The sequence below is a fragment of the Budorcas taxicolor genome, chromosome 11 (genome assembly GCF_023091745.1).
Source record: "Budorcas taxicolor isolate Tak-1 chromosome 11, Takin1.1, whole genome shotgun sequence".
Classification (NCBI taxonomy): Eukaryota; Metazoa; Chordata; class Mammalia; order Artiodactyla; family Bovidae; genus Budorcas; species Budorcas taxicolor.
This window is the reverse complement of record NC_068920.1, coordinates 65,732,148-65,750,478: the sequence shown is the minus strand read 5'-3', so window position 1 is coordinate 65,750,478 and position 18,331 is coordinate 65,732,148. Positions and strand designations below refer to the sequence as shown.

Sequence of the window (18,331 nt, the reverse complement as noted above, 5' to 3'; positions counted from 1 at the left end):
AGATATGCAGATGACACCATCCCTATGACAGAAAGTGAAGAAGAACTAAAGAGCCTCTTGATGAAAGTAAAAGAAGAGAGTGAAAAAGTTGGCTTAAAACTCAATATTCAGAAAACTAAGATCATGGCATCTGGTCCCATCACTTCATGGCTAATAGATACGGAAACAGTGGCAGACTTTATCTTTTTGGGCTCCAAAATAAGTGCAGATGGTGACTGCAGCCATGAAATTAAAAGATGCTTGCTGCTTGGAAGAAAAGCTATGACTGACCTACTGCTGCTGCTGCTAAGTCGCTTCAGTTGTGTCCGACTCTGTGCAACCTCATAGACCTACCAGGCTCCCCCATCCCTGGGATTCTCCAGGCAAGAACACTGGCGTGGGTTGCCATTTCCTTCTCTAATGCATGAAAGTGAAAAGTGAAAGAGAAGTTGCTTAGTCATGTCCGACTCTTAGCAACCCCATGGACTGGAGCCCACCAGGCTCTTCCATCCATGGGATTTTCCAGGCAAGAGTACTGGAGTGGGGTGCCATTGCCTTCTCCGATGACCAGCCTAGACAGCATATTAAAGAGCAGAGACATTACTTTGCCAACAAAGGTCCGTCTAGTCAAAGCTATGGTTTTGCCAGTAGTCATGTATGGATGTGAGAGTTGGAACATAAAGAAAGCTGAATGCCAAAGAATTGATGCTTTTGAACTGTGGTGCTGGAGAAGACTCTTGAGAGTCCCTTGGACTGCAAGGAGATCCAACCAGTCCATCCTAAAGGAAATCAGTCCTGAATATTCACTGGAAGGACTGATGCTGAAGCTGAAACTCCAATACTTTGGCCACCTGATGCGAAGAACTGATTCATTTGAAAAGACCCTGATGCTGGAAAAGATTGAAGGCAAATGGAGAAGAGGAAATAAATTTAAAAAATAAAAAGGAGAATGGGAACAACAGAGGATGAGAAGGTTGGATGGCATCACCGATGTGATGGACATGAGTTTGAGTAAGCTCTGAGAGTTGGTGATGGACAGGGAAGCCTGGTGTGCTGCAGTCCATTGGGTTGCAAAGAGTTGGATACGACTGAGCAACTGAACTGACTGAACTGAATTGAATTTCCAATGGCATTTGATGGGACCAACATTACCAGCTGTAGGTGACTGGGCAGGATGAGCAGAGCAATATGGTCTAAGTGGCTTCTAAATAGCAAGGGAAATACAGCCGTATGGGAGCAATATTTTAGGGAAGCATTGCAATTAACAGTGGAACCCCCAAAGCCTACCATAGTGTAGGTTGTACTTATGCCTAGAACACCTGCCTCCCAATAGCTCGTGCTCCACAGGAACCAGCAGGACAACGTTGGGCTATATATGGTCAAGGAAGAATCTAGAAAATGGGGAAGAAAGTAGGCTGGTGGGGTGACTATCACCCTGCCCAACAGGGACATGTCTCCTCGCTCTGCTGTCTTCCCTACCCCGCCCCCACCTTCTAAGGCAGACGTCTGGAAGGGCAGGGGTGAGGACTGGGATTTGATGTTGGGAGAAGATGACATCAAACCAGCTGAGACTCACACAGGAAGAGGAAAGCACCCAAGTCAGCCTGGTCCTGTGGAAGTGACAGTTAGATGGCCATGAATAAGGCTACTCACTATGCCCTACTATTGACATAATTCAGAGGCTTCTCTTCTGTAGTAGCTCTGGCAACCCACTCCAGTCTCCTTGACTGGGAAATCCCTTGGACAGAGGAGTCTGGTGGGCTAGCGTCCGTGAGGTCACAAAGAGTTGGACACGACTTAGTGACTGAGCATGCTCCTGTAACAGATACTGATGACACATTTCTTTATGGAGAAACATGGTCAAATTCTCATTTTGATTTGGAATTACTTCCAGAAGTATGCATTCCAGGATCAAGGTTTATCTCCCAAACTGAGAAAACAGGGATGCTTGGCAGATTAGTGATGAAAGAGCTAAGTTATTTTAATGACTACCTGCATAGCTAATGGAGAAGGCAATGGCACCCCACTCCAGTACTCTTGCCTGGAAAATCCCATGGATGGAGGAGCCTGGTAGGCTGCAGTCCATGGGGTCGCGAAGAGTTGGACACGACTGAGCAATTTCACTTTCACTTTTCACTTTCATGCATTAGAGAAGGAAATGGCAACCCACTCCAGTGTTCTTGCCTGGAGAATCCCAGGGACGGGGGAGCCTGGTGGGCTGCCATCTATGGGGTCACACAGAGTCGGACACGACTGAAGTGACTCAGCAGCAGCAGCAGCAGCAGCAGCATAGCTAGAATATCACATGGTCTCCCTTCAGGATGAAGGCAGAAAGCACACCAAAATCCACAGTTCTGGGCCTCCCTGGTGGCCCAGTGGTTACAAGTCTGCCTGCCAATGCAGGAGACACGGGTTCGATCCCTGCTCCAGAAAGATCTCACATGCCATGGAGCAATTAAGCCTGTGCATATCAACTACTGGAGAAGGGAATGGCAACCCATTCCAGTATTCTTGCCTGAAGAATCCCATGGACAGAGGAGCCTGGCAGACTACTGTCCATGGGGTCGCAAGAGTTGGACACAACTTAGCGACTAAGCCGCCACCACCATCACATCAGCTACTGAGCCCACGTGCCCTAGAGCCTGTGCCCCGTAACAAGAGAAGCCACTGCAATGCGAGGCCCACACACTGCAATGAAGAGTAGCCCCCGCTCCCAACTAGAGGAAGCCCTTGTGCAGCAACGAAGACCCAGCACAGTCAGAAATAAATTTAAAAAATGTATCAATCCACAGGTCTTAACCCTGAATGCACGCTGACTTCACCCGGGCATCTTTAAAAACATGGATGTTTAGGCTTGACCCAGGGGTGATCTGGTGGAAGGCTCTCCGTCCCCACTTCAGTCGTGTTTGTCTATTTCTAGGGTATAAATACTCAGACCCTCACTGGTTTCAAGCTGCCAACATGATGTCAGCTGGCTTGCAAAACTCTTAAAAATTTAACAATTATCTTTTGTAAGCAGGTACAAACTGGCCCCAGCTCACAACCTGGGTTCCATTTCTAGACATTCTGATGTGTTATTCTGCGAGGTGTGACCGAGTTACATATATTTTTAAAAGCTTCTTGGGTGATTCTAAGGGGCCACCAGGGGTGAGAACTAATAGTCTTAATGGCCACATTGGGGCTTCTCTGGGGGTCTAGTGGTTAAGAATCCTCCTGCCAATGCAGGGGATACAGCTTCAATTCCCCCTGATCTGGGAAAATCCCACACGCCACGGAGCAACTAAGACCGTGAAGCTCAAGTGCCCTCGAGCCTGTGCCCGGCAACGAGAGAAGCCACTGGCGTGAGAAGGCCGCACACACCACAACCGAGCATAGCCCCCACTCACTGCCACTGGAGAAGGACCATGCAGGGCAACAAAGACCCCGTGCAACCAAAACATAAATGAATGAATAAGCAAGTTAAAAACATAAATGGCCACACTAATGAACTGCTAGAATGTGGCCATGATATCTGTATCTAAAAGAGTCCCATACCTCACCTGTCATAGAGAAGCAGTATGCTTTAATGTTAAAAACTTGGGCTCTGGAGGCAGAAAAGCCTGGGTTAGATTCTGTGCCTTCCTGGCTGTCTGACGCTAATGACCTAACATCTTTATGCTTCAGTTGCCTCGTCTGTGAAATGGTACAAGTTCAAAGGGCCACTATGAGGCTCCTATGAGTTATACCTTGGTGAATTACTCTTTGGGGCTTCCCTGGTGGCTCAGATGGGGAAAGAATCTGCCTACAGTGCAGGAGACCAGGCTCGACTCCTGGGTCAGGAAGACGCCCTGGAGAAGGGGATGGCTACCTACTCCAGTACTCTTGTCTGGAGAACTCTATGGACAGAGGAGCCTGGCGGACTACAGTCCATAGGGTTGCAAAGAGTTGGACACGACTGAGTGACTGACACTTTCACGAGTTACTCTGTGGAGGCCTTAATCAACTCCTGCCTGGCTCAGGGTGAGCCCCAAATGAATGCAGATCATGCTCCTTAGAAGATGCCTGCAGAGTTCACAGCCCTTTGGATTATAAGTACAGTCATTGCTTGTTTTTTGTTTTTGCTTTAATACAAATTTTGGTCCAGCCACTATATCTCTTCATAAAATCTGTCATGGATTTTCTGTTTTCTTTTGTGTATGGGATAAGGATGAGGGAGATCTAGGGTTGATTCTGGTTGCATTTCAGTGGGTTGTGTGGAGTAGGGCTCAGTCTTATGAAAAAGGTGAGGTGGACACAGAAGCTCCAGGTGGTAGCAGGATGAATTTCTGCTGACCCATCCTCTCCAGCTTCCAGATTCGACAATTCTGTAATTCCACAGTGGGCAGAGCCCAGCATAAATGTCACATGGATGAACTTGATCCCGGTTGTCCTATTTCTCGGTGACACTGACCTGGCTTGCGTAATTTGCACAAAATATCTTGGGAATCAAACCAACCTGCTCTTTCATTTAGCTAAATCATCATTTAGGACATATAACCATTCTGCGTAAACTATTAGGGGCAATCAAATGCTGCTGCAATACTTTATTCCAATCCCAGCTTCATTGTTCTCCCCCAACTTTTAACAAAAGCAATTAACATGTTCCTTACTCTCCCCTGGGCAGCTATGGGGGGGGGGGGGACAAAAAAGGAGGCTATATCATTACTGTCACATTTGTAATAGGTATATACAATTATGACAGAAATAATAAAAGAATAACAAGTATAATGAAACTTTCTAGTGTCCCAGCTGTGCCCTCTCCCATGAAATCATCTTGTCTGGGAAAATGTTCAGTGAAGGAGAAGCCTCATGGCAAGCACAGAAGAACTGTAATTATCTCCTCAATAATCTGACATTTATGACTTTAATATGCTTGGTTGCTTGGTGTCATGATTAAGAAAAAAAAAGAATTCTGCTCTTCTTGCTTGTTAATAGTTCCTGAATCCTCCCAACTGTTCTTAAATTTTTTGGTACCATCCACAGGCAAGTGGTAGCACTCGGTGGGCAATGCTAGGAGTTAAAAGGGCTTGCGTGTGTGCTAAGTTGTTCTAATCATGTCCAACTCTTTGCAAGTCCGTGGCCTGTAGCCCGCCAGGCTCCTCTGTCCATGGGATTCTCCAGGCAAGAATACTGGAGTGGGTTGTGCTGACCTCCTCCAGGGGATCTTCTCGACCCAGGGATCAAACTCACGTCTCTTAAATCTCCTGCATTGGCAGGTCGGCTCTTTACCACTAGCACCGCCTGAGAAGACCAAGAGGTGAAAGGGTTGAAGGGGAGTAAAATGAAGAGAGGATAGTTTGAAAAAGATGTAAGTTCAAGGATGGATTCAAGTTGTAAATTCATAGAATGGGATACTAGGTACCAAGGAAGAAGAAGTAGCCATTGAGCTGGAAGTGCCCAGCTTCATCACACAAACATGATGTTCATAATATACGATTTCATCTGAATAAGGCTCCAACAGGAAAAGACCCATCTCTGGTATTAGAAGTCAGTCAGAGGGGACTTCCCTGGTGGTCCAGCGGTTAAGGGTCTGCCTTGCCCACGCAGTGGACATGGGTTCAATCCCTGCTCCAGGACCTAAGGTCCTACGTGCTGCAGGGCAACTACACGTGAGCAGCACAGCTCTGAGCCCGAGACCCGCACCTGCTGAAGCCTGTGTGCCCAGAGCCTGTGCTCTCCACCAGGAGAAGCCGCCGCGATGCAAACTGCAACGAAGAGTGACGCCCACTCACTGCAAGTAGAGAAAGCCCACGTGCAGCATCACACCAGCGAAGGAAGAAAGAGAAAGGAGGGGAGGAAGGAAGGAAGGTAGAAAGAAAGCAGTCAGAGATTATCTTCGGGGAAAGCAGAGTTAAATAGGAGGGGCATCTGCTGGGGAAGCTTTCATTTCGTGACCTGGGTGTTGGTTTCCTGGCTGCATTCCCTCTGTGATGACTAATTCAACCATACAGTTATGACTGTGTATTTTCTGTATGTGTGTTATACCTTCATAAAGTGTCAAAAAGTTTTTTTTTTTTTAAGTGGACTGCTGGGATAACTAGATAATCTTTGGTCAAAGGATAAATTCTGACTCCCTCCCTTTTCCTATATACAAAAGAGTAACTCAAAATGGGCCAACTATCTAAATGTTTAATTTATGGCTTATATCTAAATGCTTAAATTATAGCTTAAAATTATAAAAGTCTGGCTCCCCTGGTGGTTCAGTGCTTAAGAATCTGCCTGCCGAGGCAGGGGACGTAGGTTTGATCCCTGGTCCAAGAAGATCCCAAACGCCATGGAGCAACTAAGCTCAGGGGCCACAGCTATTGAGTCTGTGCTCTGAAGCCTGCAAGTCGCCAGCTACTGAGCTCACGTGCAGCAACTACTGGAGCCTGCGCACCCTGGAGCCCTGTGCTCCACAGCAAGAGAAGTCACCACAATGAGAAGCCCGCACACCACAACTAGAGTGGCCCCCACTCTCCACTACCGGAGAAAGTCCACGCACAACAACAAAGACCTGGTGCAGCAAAAAACAGCAATAAATAAATATTTTTAAAAAGAGAGTGAAAAGACAACTCACAGAATGAGGAATATATTTGCAAATTACGTATCTGATAAGGGTCTAGTATCCAGAAGGTATGAAGAACTCTTACAACTCAACAGCAAAAACATAAATAACCTGATTAAAAATGGGCAAAGGATTTGAACTGACATCCTCAAAAGATGATGATACAAATTGCCATTAAGTCCATGGAAAGCTCAACATCATTCGGTATTAGGGAAATGCAAACCAAAACCACGATGAGATATCACTTCTTACCAACTAGGAAGGCTACAATAAACACATACACAAACACACACACACAACTGTCAACAAGTACTGGTGAGGATGTGGAGAAACTGGAACCTTCATACATTGCTGTTGGAATGTAAAACAGTACAATTGCTATGGAAACCAGTTTGGCAGCTTCCCTAAAACTTAAACACCGAGTTACCATTTGACCCAGCAGTTCCACTCCTAGATACATGCCCAAGAGAACTGAAAATTATATCCACTCAAAAATAAGTACAGGAATGTACACAGCAGCATTATTTAACAGCCCCCAAATGAAAATGCCCAAATATCTGTCAAAAGATAAACAGATAAATGAAATGGTATATCCATACAATAGAATATTATTTGGCCGTAAAATGAAATGAAACACAGGCAGTTGCTAACATGCGGATGCTAAGTGAAAAAAGCTGGAAAGAAAAGACCACATATTGTATGGTTCCTTGTGCATGGGGTGGGTTTAGTCGCTAAGTTGTGTCCGACCCTTGCAACCTCATGGACTGTAGCTTGCCAGGCTCCTCTGTCCATGAGATTTTCCAGGCAAGAATACTGGAGTGGGTTGGCATTTCCTTCTCCAGGGGATCTTCCCAATCTAGGGATCAAACCCACATTTCTTGCATCTCCTGCATTGGCAGGCAGATTCTTTACCACCAGCACCACCTGGGAATCCCCACAGGGTTTCTTTGGGGGACAATACATTTAGGTAGTGTTGATGCTTGCAGAACCTCATGAAGAGATTGTACCAAAAACCACAGAGCTATAACCTTTAGAGCAGTGAAGTTTATGCTATGTGAGTCACATCTCATTGAAAAAAAAAACAGATTTGACATTAAGTCAGTAAATTATTTTTCATTACTTTTTACCATGGTGTTACTGAGAAGGCCAAAGACTTTAGAGGCGGTGGTGGAAATGAATGGAGACGTCAGTACAGTTTAAGTCAGTGGGAAATTAATACCTGGGCATGGTGCCTGCAGGGCTGAATGAAAAGGACTGCTCTAGACATTTTTAATCAAGATGCTCCCATAGTTGGTGCTGCCCTGCTTGGGCTGGGTGCTACCTGTGAGTCTGACCCTCTGGCTGAGAAAGCAATTTGGGAGGGGCGTGTCCTGCCCCAAACCTGCTGGAGATGGGGTTTTTCTGGAGGGTGGAGCGTGTTGGAAAGAGGAAACCTATGACCAAGGAGGTCAGGTTTGTTGGGGAGAACCAAGCAGGAAGACAAACGATAAAAGTGAGAGAAAAGTGAAAGTATTAGTCATTCAGTCCTGTCTGACTCTTTATGACCCCATGGACTGTAGCCCACCAGGCTCCTCTATCCATGGAATTCTCCAGGCTAACACACTGGAGTGGGTAGCCATTCCCTTCTCCATCGGATCTTCCCAACCCAGGGATGGAACCCTGGCCTCTTGCACTGCAGGCAGATTCGTTACCGTCTGAATCACCAGGGAAGCCAACTTGATAAAGTCGTCAAGTGGAAATGGCAGGAAGAGAAATAAAAATGGAAAGAGGGTCACAGTTACCATTGTGTTTCTGCAAGAACCCAATGACCTTCTCCAGCACGGTGGTCTTGTCCATCTTCCGCGTGTTGCCAGGCAGCATGGAGCTGAGCTCTTTGATGAGGACATTGAACTGGTCCCGACGCTTCTTCTCAGACTTGTTTCGGGAAGCTCTGTCAACACAAAAAGGGCAAGTGTTAGTCTCTCACTCGTCTCTGACTCTTTGTGACCCCATGAACTGGAGCCACCCCCAAGCTCCTCTGTCCATGAGATTTCCCAGGCAAGAAAGCTGGAGTTGCCATCTTCTACTCCAGGGGCTCTTCCTGAGCCAAGGATGGAACTCAGGTCTCCCACATTGCAGGAAAGGCACAGGTTCCTGGAACACTCCACTTTCAGAAGGTTTTCTTATGGGCTGGAGGTACTTTAGGTCAGAGTGTATTCTTCTGAGATGATCTGATCAAAACTGTTCAAGGAGGGACTTCCCTGGTGGTCCAGTGGCTAAGACTGAGCTCGTAATGCAGGGGCCCAGGATCCATCCCTGGTCGGGGAACTAGATCCCACATGATGCAACTGAGAGTCTGAATGCTACAAGCAAGATCAAAAAGCACAGCTAAGAGCAGGTGCTGCCACATAAGTAAGATTTAAATGATGGTCCTAATTAAAAAAACAAAACAAACAAACAACAATAGAAATTTTTCAGGGAAAGGAACATTTGTCACATTTCCGAGCTGGGTGACGGGGACAGAGAAAATGTTCTGCTAGACTCCTGGACACAGAGACAGACAGTATTAGTGAGTCCTGTCAGTCAGTCAGTCAGTTGCTCAGCTGTGTCTGACTCTTTGTGACCCCATGGGCTGTAGCCTGCCAAGCTCCTCTGTCCATGGGATTCTCCTGGCAAGAATACTGGAGTGAGTTGCCATGTCCTCCTCCAGGGGACCTTCCTGACTCAGGATCGAACTGTCTTCTGCATTGGTAGGTGGATTCTTTCCCACTGAACCACCTGATGCAAAATCTTACAGATGGGCTCCACAGTCAGAACTCAGCTGCTCTGACTCCAGAAACAAACAATACTCTTCATCAATATAAATAGCCCTGAAGGGTTTGCTTTTAACAGCCCATCCTCAAGCCCAAACCAGGTTCCTTCTAACCCAGAGCACCCAGCTTCTGGTACCAAGTCACAAAGGATAGGCAGGCACCCCAAGCATCCAGTAGAGAGCCAGTACCACCAGGGCACAAGCCCTGTCCCCTGCCCCAGAGCTCATCGTCCTGCTGGGGAGTCCAGGCACACCCCCACAAAACCATCCACAAGCCACACGTGGTCCAGAGCCGACATGACAGGGGTTGCACGTGAGTGCCAAGCCGCTACATGTATCTAAACCCTTTTTAAAATGACACAGTAGGACTCCCCTGGTGGCGCAGTAGATGAGAGTCCACTTGTCAACGCAGGGGAGGTGGAGTCGGTCCCTGATCCAGGAAGATCCCAAGTGCTGCGGAGCAACTAAGCCCATGAGCCACAGCTGCTGAGCCTGCGCGCTAGAGCCCGGCAGCCACAACTACCGAAGCCCATGTGCTCTAGAAGCTGTGCTCTGCAGCGAGAGAAACCACTGCAAGGAGAAGCCTGGGAAGAAGAGCCCCCGCTCGCTGCAGCTAGAGAAAGCCCGTGCACAGCAACAAACACCCAGCACAGCCAAAAATGAGAAATAAATAAATTAATTAGAAAAATGACACAGTGGAAACTTCAATGCACATTACAAAGTGAAAGAGCCAATCGAAAAAGTCTCCATACTCAAGGGTCCAACTCCATGACATTCTGCAAAAGGCAAAACTATGGCAATGGTGAAAAGATCAGCAGGCCAGGGGCTGAGAGGGGAGGATTGAAAACACAGAGTCCAGAGAATTTTTAGGGACGGGAAACTGCTCTGTATGATATCACAATGGTGCATGCATTTGCCCAAACCCATAGAATGTACAATCCCAAGAGTGAACCCAAAAGTAGACTACAGTCTTTGGGGGAATAATGACCTGTCAATGCAGCGTCATCAATTGCAGCAAATGGGACACCCTTGTTGGGGGTTGTTGATAATAGGGGAGGCTGTGCATATATGCAGGCAGAGGGCATATGGAAAAAGAGGGCATGTGTCCTTCCACCCAATCCTGCTGGGAACTTAAAACTGTTCTAAAAATAGAGTATATTTTCTTAAAGAATGAAATACTACACCACACAACTACAGAAGTAATCAATGTGGAGCCACTCAGTTTGAGGGTCTTCCCACTGAGGCTCTGAGGACCAAAGGGTTCCGGGAACTTGGAGAGGAAACCATGGCTGCAGGGGCTGCTCTGTTCAACAAAGACCCCCCACCCCGACCCCTGCCACTGCCCCAGCCACCTGTACCAGCTTGGGAAGTGGGGCTGTCCCAGAGGCTTTGATCCTTAGCATATCACAGGCCCAGGGCCAGCTCTCAGCTCCGCAGGTCAAGCCCCTCCTCCACGGCCAGCTTACTTAAAGTTGATCCAGGGCTGGGAAGGCAGACTCACCCCTCCCACGTTCAGCCCAGATGGATTTGTTCCAGAAAGTCAGTTTAGTGAGAGAACAGGGACCACAGCTGCAGGGCCCATCGAACTCAGTCTACTTTCTGGTCCAGGCACCCTGGGGCCCAGGATCAAGGTGCCTGGGGCAGCTAGCCACCCACCAGGAGGTCACAGGCCAATGTGCGGCCCGGACAGGATGCTGGTGGCGGTTGTTCAGTTGCTCAGTTGTGTCCGACTCTTTGAGACCCCATGGACTGCAGCATGCCAGACTTTCCTGTTCTTCACTGTCTCCCGGAGTTTGCTCAATCTCATATCTGTTGAGTCAGTGATGTCATCCAACCATCTCATCCTCTGCCGCCCCCTTCTCCTCTTGCCCTCACTCTTTCCCAGAATCAGGGTCTTCTCCAATGAGTTGGCTCTTGGCGTCAGGTGGCCAAAATATTGGAGCTTCAGCATCAGTCCTTCCAATGAATATTCAGGGTTGATTTCCTTTAGGATTGACTGGTTTGATCTCTTTGCAGCCCAAGGGACTCTCAAGAGTCTTCTCCAACACCACAGTTCAAAAGCATCAGTTCTTTGGCTTTCAGACTTCTTTATGGTCCAGCTGTCACATCCATACATGACCATTGGAAAAATCATAGCTTTGACTATACCGACCTTTGTCAAGCAAAGTGATGTCTTTGCTTTTCAATACGCTGTTTAGGTTTGTCATAGCTTTTCTTTTAAGGAGCTAGCATCTTTTAATTCTGTGGCTACAGTCACCATCTGCAGTGATTTGGAGGGTGCTGGTAGCCTGTGACAACTCAGTGGGTTCCCCTTAGAGGGATTCACTTGCCTTGGGGTAGGTATCATCCACAGGTGTCAGCATCCACATAGATTCGGGCTCCCCCAAGAGCGCTTAGAAACCTAGGCATACACCCCAGATACCCTTTCCCTGGACACCGTGATGGTCATAAACATTCTGCTTCTTGCTACCCAATTAGACACGACCTGTCCTTTTTATTCTTAAAGTTTTTGGCTGTTCTGGGTCTTTGTAGCTGCATGTGGGCTTTCTCTAGTTGTGGCGTGCTGGGGCTGCTTTCCAGGTGCGTGCACAGGGTTCTTGCTGCCACGGCTTCTCTTGTTTCAGAGTACAGGCTCTAGGCACTCGGGCTTCAGCAGCTGTGGCACATAGGCTCAGTAGCTGAGGCGCACGAGCTTAGTTGCTCCCCGGCACATGAAATCTTCCCAGACCAGGGATCAAACCCATGTCCCCTGCACTGGCTCTTAGCCACTGGACCACCAGGGAAGTCCCTCGACCTGTCTTGATTTCAACGCACCTGTTCATACATCACCTTTTGCTAATTTCATCTCAGTTTGGGATGTTTCCTGATAGCACCTAAGGCAATTCTTCAAAGTTCACCTAAAGCACATGATCGCTACCTTTACCTAAGGGTCTGTTCCTGTTCCTGACCTTTTCCTCCTTCCTGTCTCTCCTTAGAATTTTGGGAGGGCCTGAAATCCTCTAGGCGTTTCTACAAAGGCCTCATTTCTAGCCGAGTCACTATCCCCAGGAACGCTCTCTCCCAATCACAGACTAGCTGCAGGTGCAACAGTAAGATGCCGAGGGGCCTTTGTGCTAGTCCAGGATAAAACCCATAGTGTTCAAACACATGAGGGGGAACAAAGGAGCCCTTTAACTTTGTGAGTGACTGTCTATGCATTATAAATAAATTTTCAGCCTAGATTTGAAGAGCGACATGCAACCTCCATAGCCAGAAAAAGCTCTATGCCTGTCCTAGTTTGCCCATTATAAATTATTGGTGAGCGGATAACACCCGGCTCATTATAACTCTGTTCTCTTCTTCAGTGGGTATAATGACAATGAACACAGCCTGGCAGAGCCGATGATGAAGGCTTATATCATTAGTGACAGGAACACAAGCTTGTTTCCGTCAGCCTCCGCCTGGGACACACGATGGTGCCCGCTGGAAATCGGTCAGTGTCAGTTGGATCCTCAGCTCTGAGCCAAGAAGGAAAAAAAAAAGCCTTAAATGACCTTATTTCTGATAAAGGAGGCCTGTTTTGGCAGGCCCTGGGACCACTGGGCATAAGGCATCAGGAAAACACATTGAAAGACACTTAACCAGGCAGGTTTGGGGTTTGTTTTGTCCTTTGAGGCATTATTTATGTTCAGTGAAACTCACCCATATTATGTGTGTGGTTTGATGAATCTTAGTAATTGCCTGAAAGTGAAAAGTGAAAAGTGAAATCAGCAGCCTTGTCTGACTTTGTGACCCCATGGACTATAGCCTGCCAGGCTCCTGTGCCCATGGAATTTTGCAGACAAGAATACTGGAGTGGGTTGCCATTCCCTTCTCCAGGGGATCTTCCCAACCCAGGGATCGAACCCAAGTCTCCTGCATTGCAACCAGATTCTTTACCATCTGAGCCACCATAACCACCACAAAAATTCAGCTGTAAAATAGTTCCTCCACCCTAAAAAGTTTTCTCCTGCATCTTTGTTGTTGATCTCCCCTGGATCACAGCCCTGGGAAACCCCTGGTCTGCCATCACTGTAGTTTTGCCTTTTTCTAGGATTTTATACAAATGCAATCAGCACAATGTAGTTGACTTTAGCACAAAGTTTTGGTGATTCATCCATGTTATTGTATATATTAATACTTCATTCCTTTTGACTGATGATTCATAGTTCGTTGGGCTGTTTTCAGTGTGGGGGTATTAAGAATAATGCTGGGGGCTTCCTGGTGGCCCACTGGTTAAAAATCCACGCACTAATGCAGGGAACACGTGTTCAATCCCTGATTTCATTAGATCCCAAATGCCTCAGGACAACTAAGCCCATGCATCTCAGCTGCTGAGCCCGAGTTCTGAAGCCCTGCTCCACAAGAGAAGACACTGCCACGAGAAGCCTGCACGCCACAGTGGAGAGTAGCCCCCACTCACCACAACTAGAGGAGGCCCGCGGCAGCAATGAAGACGGAGCTCAGCCATTAATTAAACTAATTAATGAAATAACGCAGCTCTGATTGTACAACATGGGAAATATAGCTTATACTTTGAAATAACTGTAAGTGGAAAGTACCCTTTAAAAATCGTATACAAATTAAACAAAAGAATAATGCTGCGCTGAACATCCATCTCTCTGTCTCTGTGTAGACATAGGCATACATTTCTCTTTGGTACATACCCAGGTTTGAGTGGCTCAGACGGTAAAGCGTCTGCCTGCAATGCAGGAGACCCAGGTCCGATTCCTGGGTCGGGAAGATCCCCTGGAGAAGGAAATGACAATCCACTCCAGCACTCTTGCCTGGAATATCCCATGGACGGAGGAGCCTGATAGGCTACAGTCCATGGGGTCGCAAAGAGTTGGACACGACTGAGCGACTTCACCTTATGGTAAGCGTAGGGCTTCTCTGGTAGCTCAGCTGGTAAGGGATCTGTCTGCAATGCAGGAGACCCCGGTTCGATTCCTGGGTCGAGAAGATTCCCTGGAGAAGGGAACAGCTACCCACTCCAGTGTTCTTGCTTGGAGAATTCCATGGACAGAGAAGCCTGGCAGGCTACAGTCAATGGGGTCGCAAAGAGTCAGACACAACTGAGTGACTTTCACATGCTAAGTGTATGTGTAACATTGTAAGACAGTACTATACAGTTATACAGAGTGGCTCTCCTATTTCTGCATTTCTACCTACAATGTATGAGAGTTCTATTGCTCCACATCCATGCCAGCACTGAGCACTGCCAATCCTTCTTCACTTTAGCCAGGTAGTATTATCTCGTTGTGATTGTCTTTTTATTTATTTTTATTGAAGGATAGTTGCTTTACAATATTGGTTTGGTTTCTGCCATACATCAACATGAATTAGCCATAGGTGTACATATGTCCCCTCTATCTTGAACCTCCCTCCCTTTCCCAGCCCTCCCCACTCCTCTAGGTTGTTAGAGAGCCCTGATTTGAGTTCCCTGGAGCAGCAAATTTCCAGTGGCCATCTATGTTATACACGGTAGTGTCTATGCTTCCATCCTGCTCCACTTGCCTCACCCTCTCCTTCCTCCCCTCTGTGTCCATAAGTCTGCTCTCTATATCTATGCATCCGTCGCTCATTGTGGTTTTAACTGGCAGTTGTCTGATGATGAGTGATGCTCAATGTATTTTCACGTGTTTAATGCTCTCTCATATATCTTCTTTTTGAAGTGTCTGTTCAAATCTTCCACCCACTTTTCAGTTGTGCTGTTTGTCTTCTTTTTATTCAATTTAAGAGAGAGAGAAAAAGAGAGACAGGGAGGTGGTCTGGGAGGAAGCGAAGGGGTATGTGTGTGTATGTTAAATACACCTTGATACAAGTTTCCACCTTTGATTTTGAATGCAGTGCTCAGTGAGCCCCAGTCTTATCTTTCTATCTTTTCTGGTTTCTCCCATGGGACACTGTTGACCTTGCTAACACTCTCTGGGCACTTACTATGTAATAGCCCTATTTTAAGCGCTTTACATGTATTAATGCCTTTCATCCTCACAATGATCTGTTATCATTCCCCTTTCACAGGTGAAGTTGAGGTACCCAGAGGGTGAATAACTGCTGAAGTTCATGACTAGGAAGTGGGGGAGGAGGTCTGCTCGGGTGCTCATGCTATGGAACACTTGCACTCTCCCACCCACTTCTACCATTCCCTCCAAAATTCCTCCACTCTCTTCATGTCTGTAACCCCTGGAAGTCCCTGTTCTGTTCTCCATCACTGCATTCTCTTTTCAGGAATGTCGTACAAACACTATTAGACAGCAGGTAACCTCTTGAGCTGGCTTCTGCCCAGTTCATCCAAGTTGCTGCACCTACCAATATCTTCTCCTTCTCACTGCTGAGTAGCTTTCTATTGCATGGGTATAACAATAACACAGCTGGCTTATCCGTTCACCTGCTTAAGGCAATTCGGATTGTTTCGCATTTTCCTTCATGATAAACACAGCAGCTATGAACATTTGTGTGCAGGTTTTTGTGTGAATGTGAGATGTCAGCTCTCTGTAGTAAGTAACTTGGGAGAAGGATGGCTGGATCACATAGATGTTTACCTTTCTAAGACACCACCAGACTGTTTTCCAGCAGTCTGGCAGCAGCACCATTTTACCTCTTGCAAGTGAGATAGGCATGATCCGGATGTTCCAACATCCTCAAAGGGAGTTGGTATTGTCGGTACATTTTATTTTAGCTCATCAAAGAGATGTGCAGGGCTTCCCAGGTGACTCAGCAGTAGAGAATCCTCATTGGGCTTTCATTTGCATTTTTCTAATGGCTAATGATGTTGAACATCTTTTCACGTATTTTTCCACCATCTGTGTATCTTTGGTGAAGCATCCGATCATGTCTTTCACCATTTTTAAACTGAGTTGTTTGTTTCCTTACTGTTGATGTAAGGCAGTGTATTTTTGTATTCAGATGCAAGTCCTTTGTCAGACACGTGATTTGTCAATATTTTGCCAGCTTGCCCTTTGGTCTCTTAATAGTGTCTTCACAGAGCAAAAATTTTTTTAATTTTGATGAAGCCCAAGTTATTAGTTTATTTTAATTGGAGATTAATTACTTTACAATATTGTGGTGGTTTTATGGATTGTGTTTTGGTGGCAGATCTAAGAACCCTTTGCCTAATTTCAGGCCAAGAAGATTTTCTCCTATGCTTTCTTCTGAGAGTCTTACACATTTTACATTTAGACTTATGATCCATTTTGAGGCATTTTTATAGCATGTAAGGTTTAGGTTAACCTTTGCATGTGCGTGTGTGCTAAGTCGCTTCAGTCATGTCTGACTCTGTAGGACCCCATGGACTGTAGCCCCCCAGGCTCCTCTGTCCATGGGATTCTCCAGGCAAGAATATTGGAGTGGGTTGCCATGCCCTCCTCTAGGGGATCTTCCTGACCCAGGGATCGAACCTGCATCTCTTAGGTCTTCTGAATTGGCAGGTGGTTCTTTACCACTAGTGCCACCTGGGAAGCCCTTTGCTTGCATATGGTTGTTCAGTTGTTCCAAGTTCACTTTTTTTTTTTTTTAACCAAAGATGCATAGCCAATTTATTGGAGAAAGGATATTTTTTAACAAATGGTGCTGGATCAACTGAATATACGTACAAATGGATCCAAATAAAAGAACTTCAAGTTATATTTCTTCCTTTCTTTTTTTTGATGTCAATGGATTCTTTTATTTTTATTTTAAAAAAATTTTTTAAATTATTTATTTATTTTTAAATTTTTATTTTTACTTTATTTTGCTTTACAATACTGTATTGGTTTTGCCATACATTGACATGAATCCACCACAGGTGTACATGAGTTCCCAATCCTGAACCCCCCTCCCACCTCCCATGCCATATCATCCCTCTGGGTCATCCCCGTGTACCAGCCCCAAGCATCCGGTATCCTGTATCGAACATGGATTGGTGATTCATTTCTTACATGATAGTATACATGTTTCAATGCCATTCTCCCATATCATCCCACCCTCTCCCTCTCCCTCAGAGTCCAAAAGTCCGTTCTATACATCCGTGTCTCTTTTGCTGTCTCACATACAGGGTTATCATTACCATCTTTCTAATTCCATATATATGTGTTAGTATACTGTATTGGTGTTTTTCTTTCTGGCTTACTTCAATCTGTATAATCGGCTCCAGTTTCATCCATCTCATTAGAACTGATTCAAATGTATTCTTTTCAATGGCTGAGTAATACTCCATTGTGTATATGTACCACAGCTTTCTTATCCATTCATCTGCTGATGGACACCTAGGTTGCTTCCATGTCCTGGCTATTATAAACAGTGCTGCGATGAACATTGGGGTACACGTCTCTTTCAATTCTGGTTTCCTCGGTGTGTATGCCCAGCAGTGGGATTGCTGGGTCATAAGGCAGTTCTATTTGCAATTTTTTAAGGAATCTTCACACTGTTCTCCACAGTGGCTGTACTAGTTTGCATTCTCACCAACAGCGTAAGAGGGTTCCCTTTTCTCCACACCCTCTCCAGAATTTATTGCTTGCAGACTTTTGGATCGCAGCCATTCTGACTGGTGTGAAATGGTACTTCATTGTGGTCTTGATTTGCATTTCTCTGATAATGAGTGATGTTGAGCATCTTTTCATGTGTTTGTTAGCCATCCATATGTCTTCTTTGGAGAAATGTCTATTTAGTTCTTTGGCCCATTTTTTGATTGGGTCATTTATTTTTCTGGAATTGAGCTACATAAGTTGCTTGTATATTTTGAGATTAGTTGTTTGTCAGTTGTTTCATTTGCTATTATTTTCTCCCATTCAGAAGGCTGTCTTTTCACCTTGCTTATAGTTTCTTTTGTTGTGCAGATGCTTTTAATTTTAATTAGATCCCATTTGTTTATTTTTGCTTTTATTTCCAGTATTCTGGGAGGTGGATCATAGAGGATCCTGCTGTGATTTATGTGGGAGAGTGTTTTGCCTATGTTCTCCTCTAGGAGTTTTATAGTTTCTGGTCTTACGTTTAGATCT

General features: G+C 46.0%; 1 protein-coding gene across 1 annotated transcript in view; it reads right to left on the bottom strand.

Moving 5' to 3' along the window:
• Positions 1–15,995, bottom strand: part of NPAS2 (neuronal PAS domain protein 2) — a 100,644-nt gene extending 84,649 nt beyond the window's left edge. Inside the window, exons 1-2 of the mRNA XM_052648228.1 lie at positions 15,955–15,995; positions 8,326–8,474 (exon numbers count right to left, since the gene is read on the bottom strand). Coding sequence (XP_052504188.1) covers positions 8,326–8,474; positions 15,955–15,995 — 190 coding nt within the window. The remainder of the gene's footprint in view (positions 1–8,325; positions 8,475–15,954) is intronic.
• Between the last annotated feature and the right edge of the window lie 2,336 nt (positions 15,996–18,331).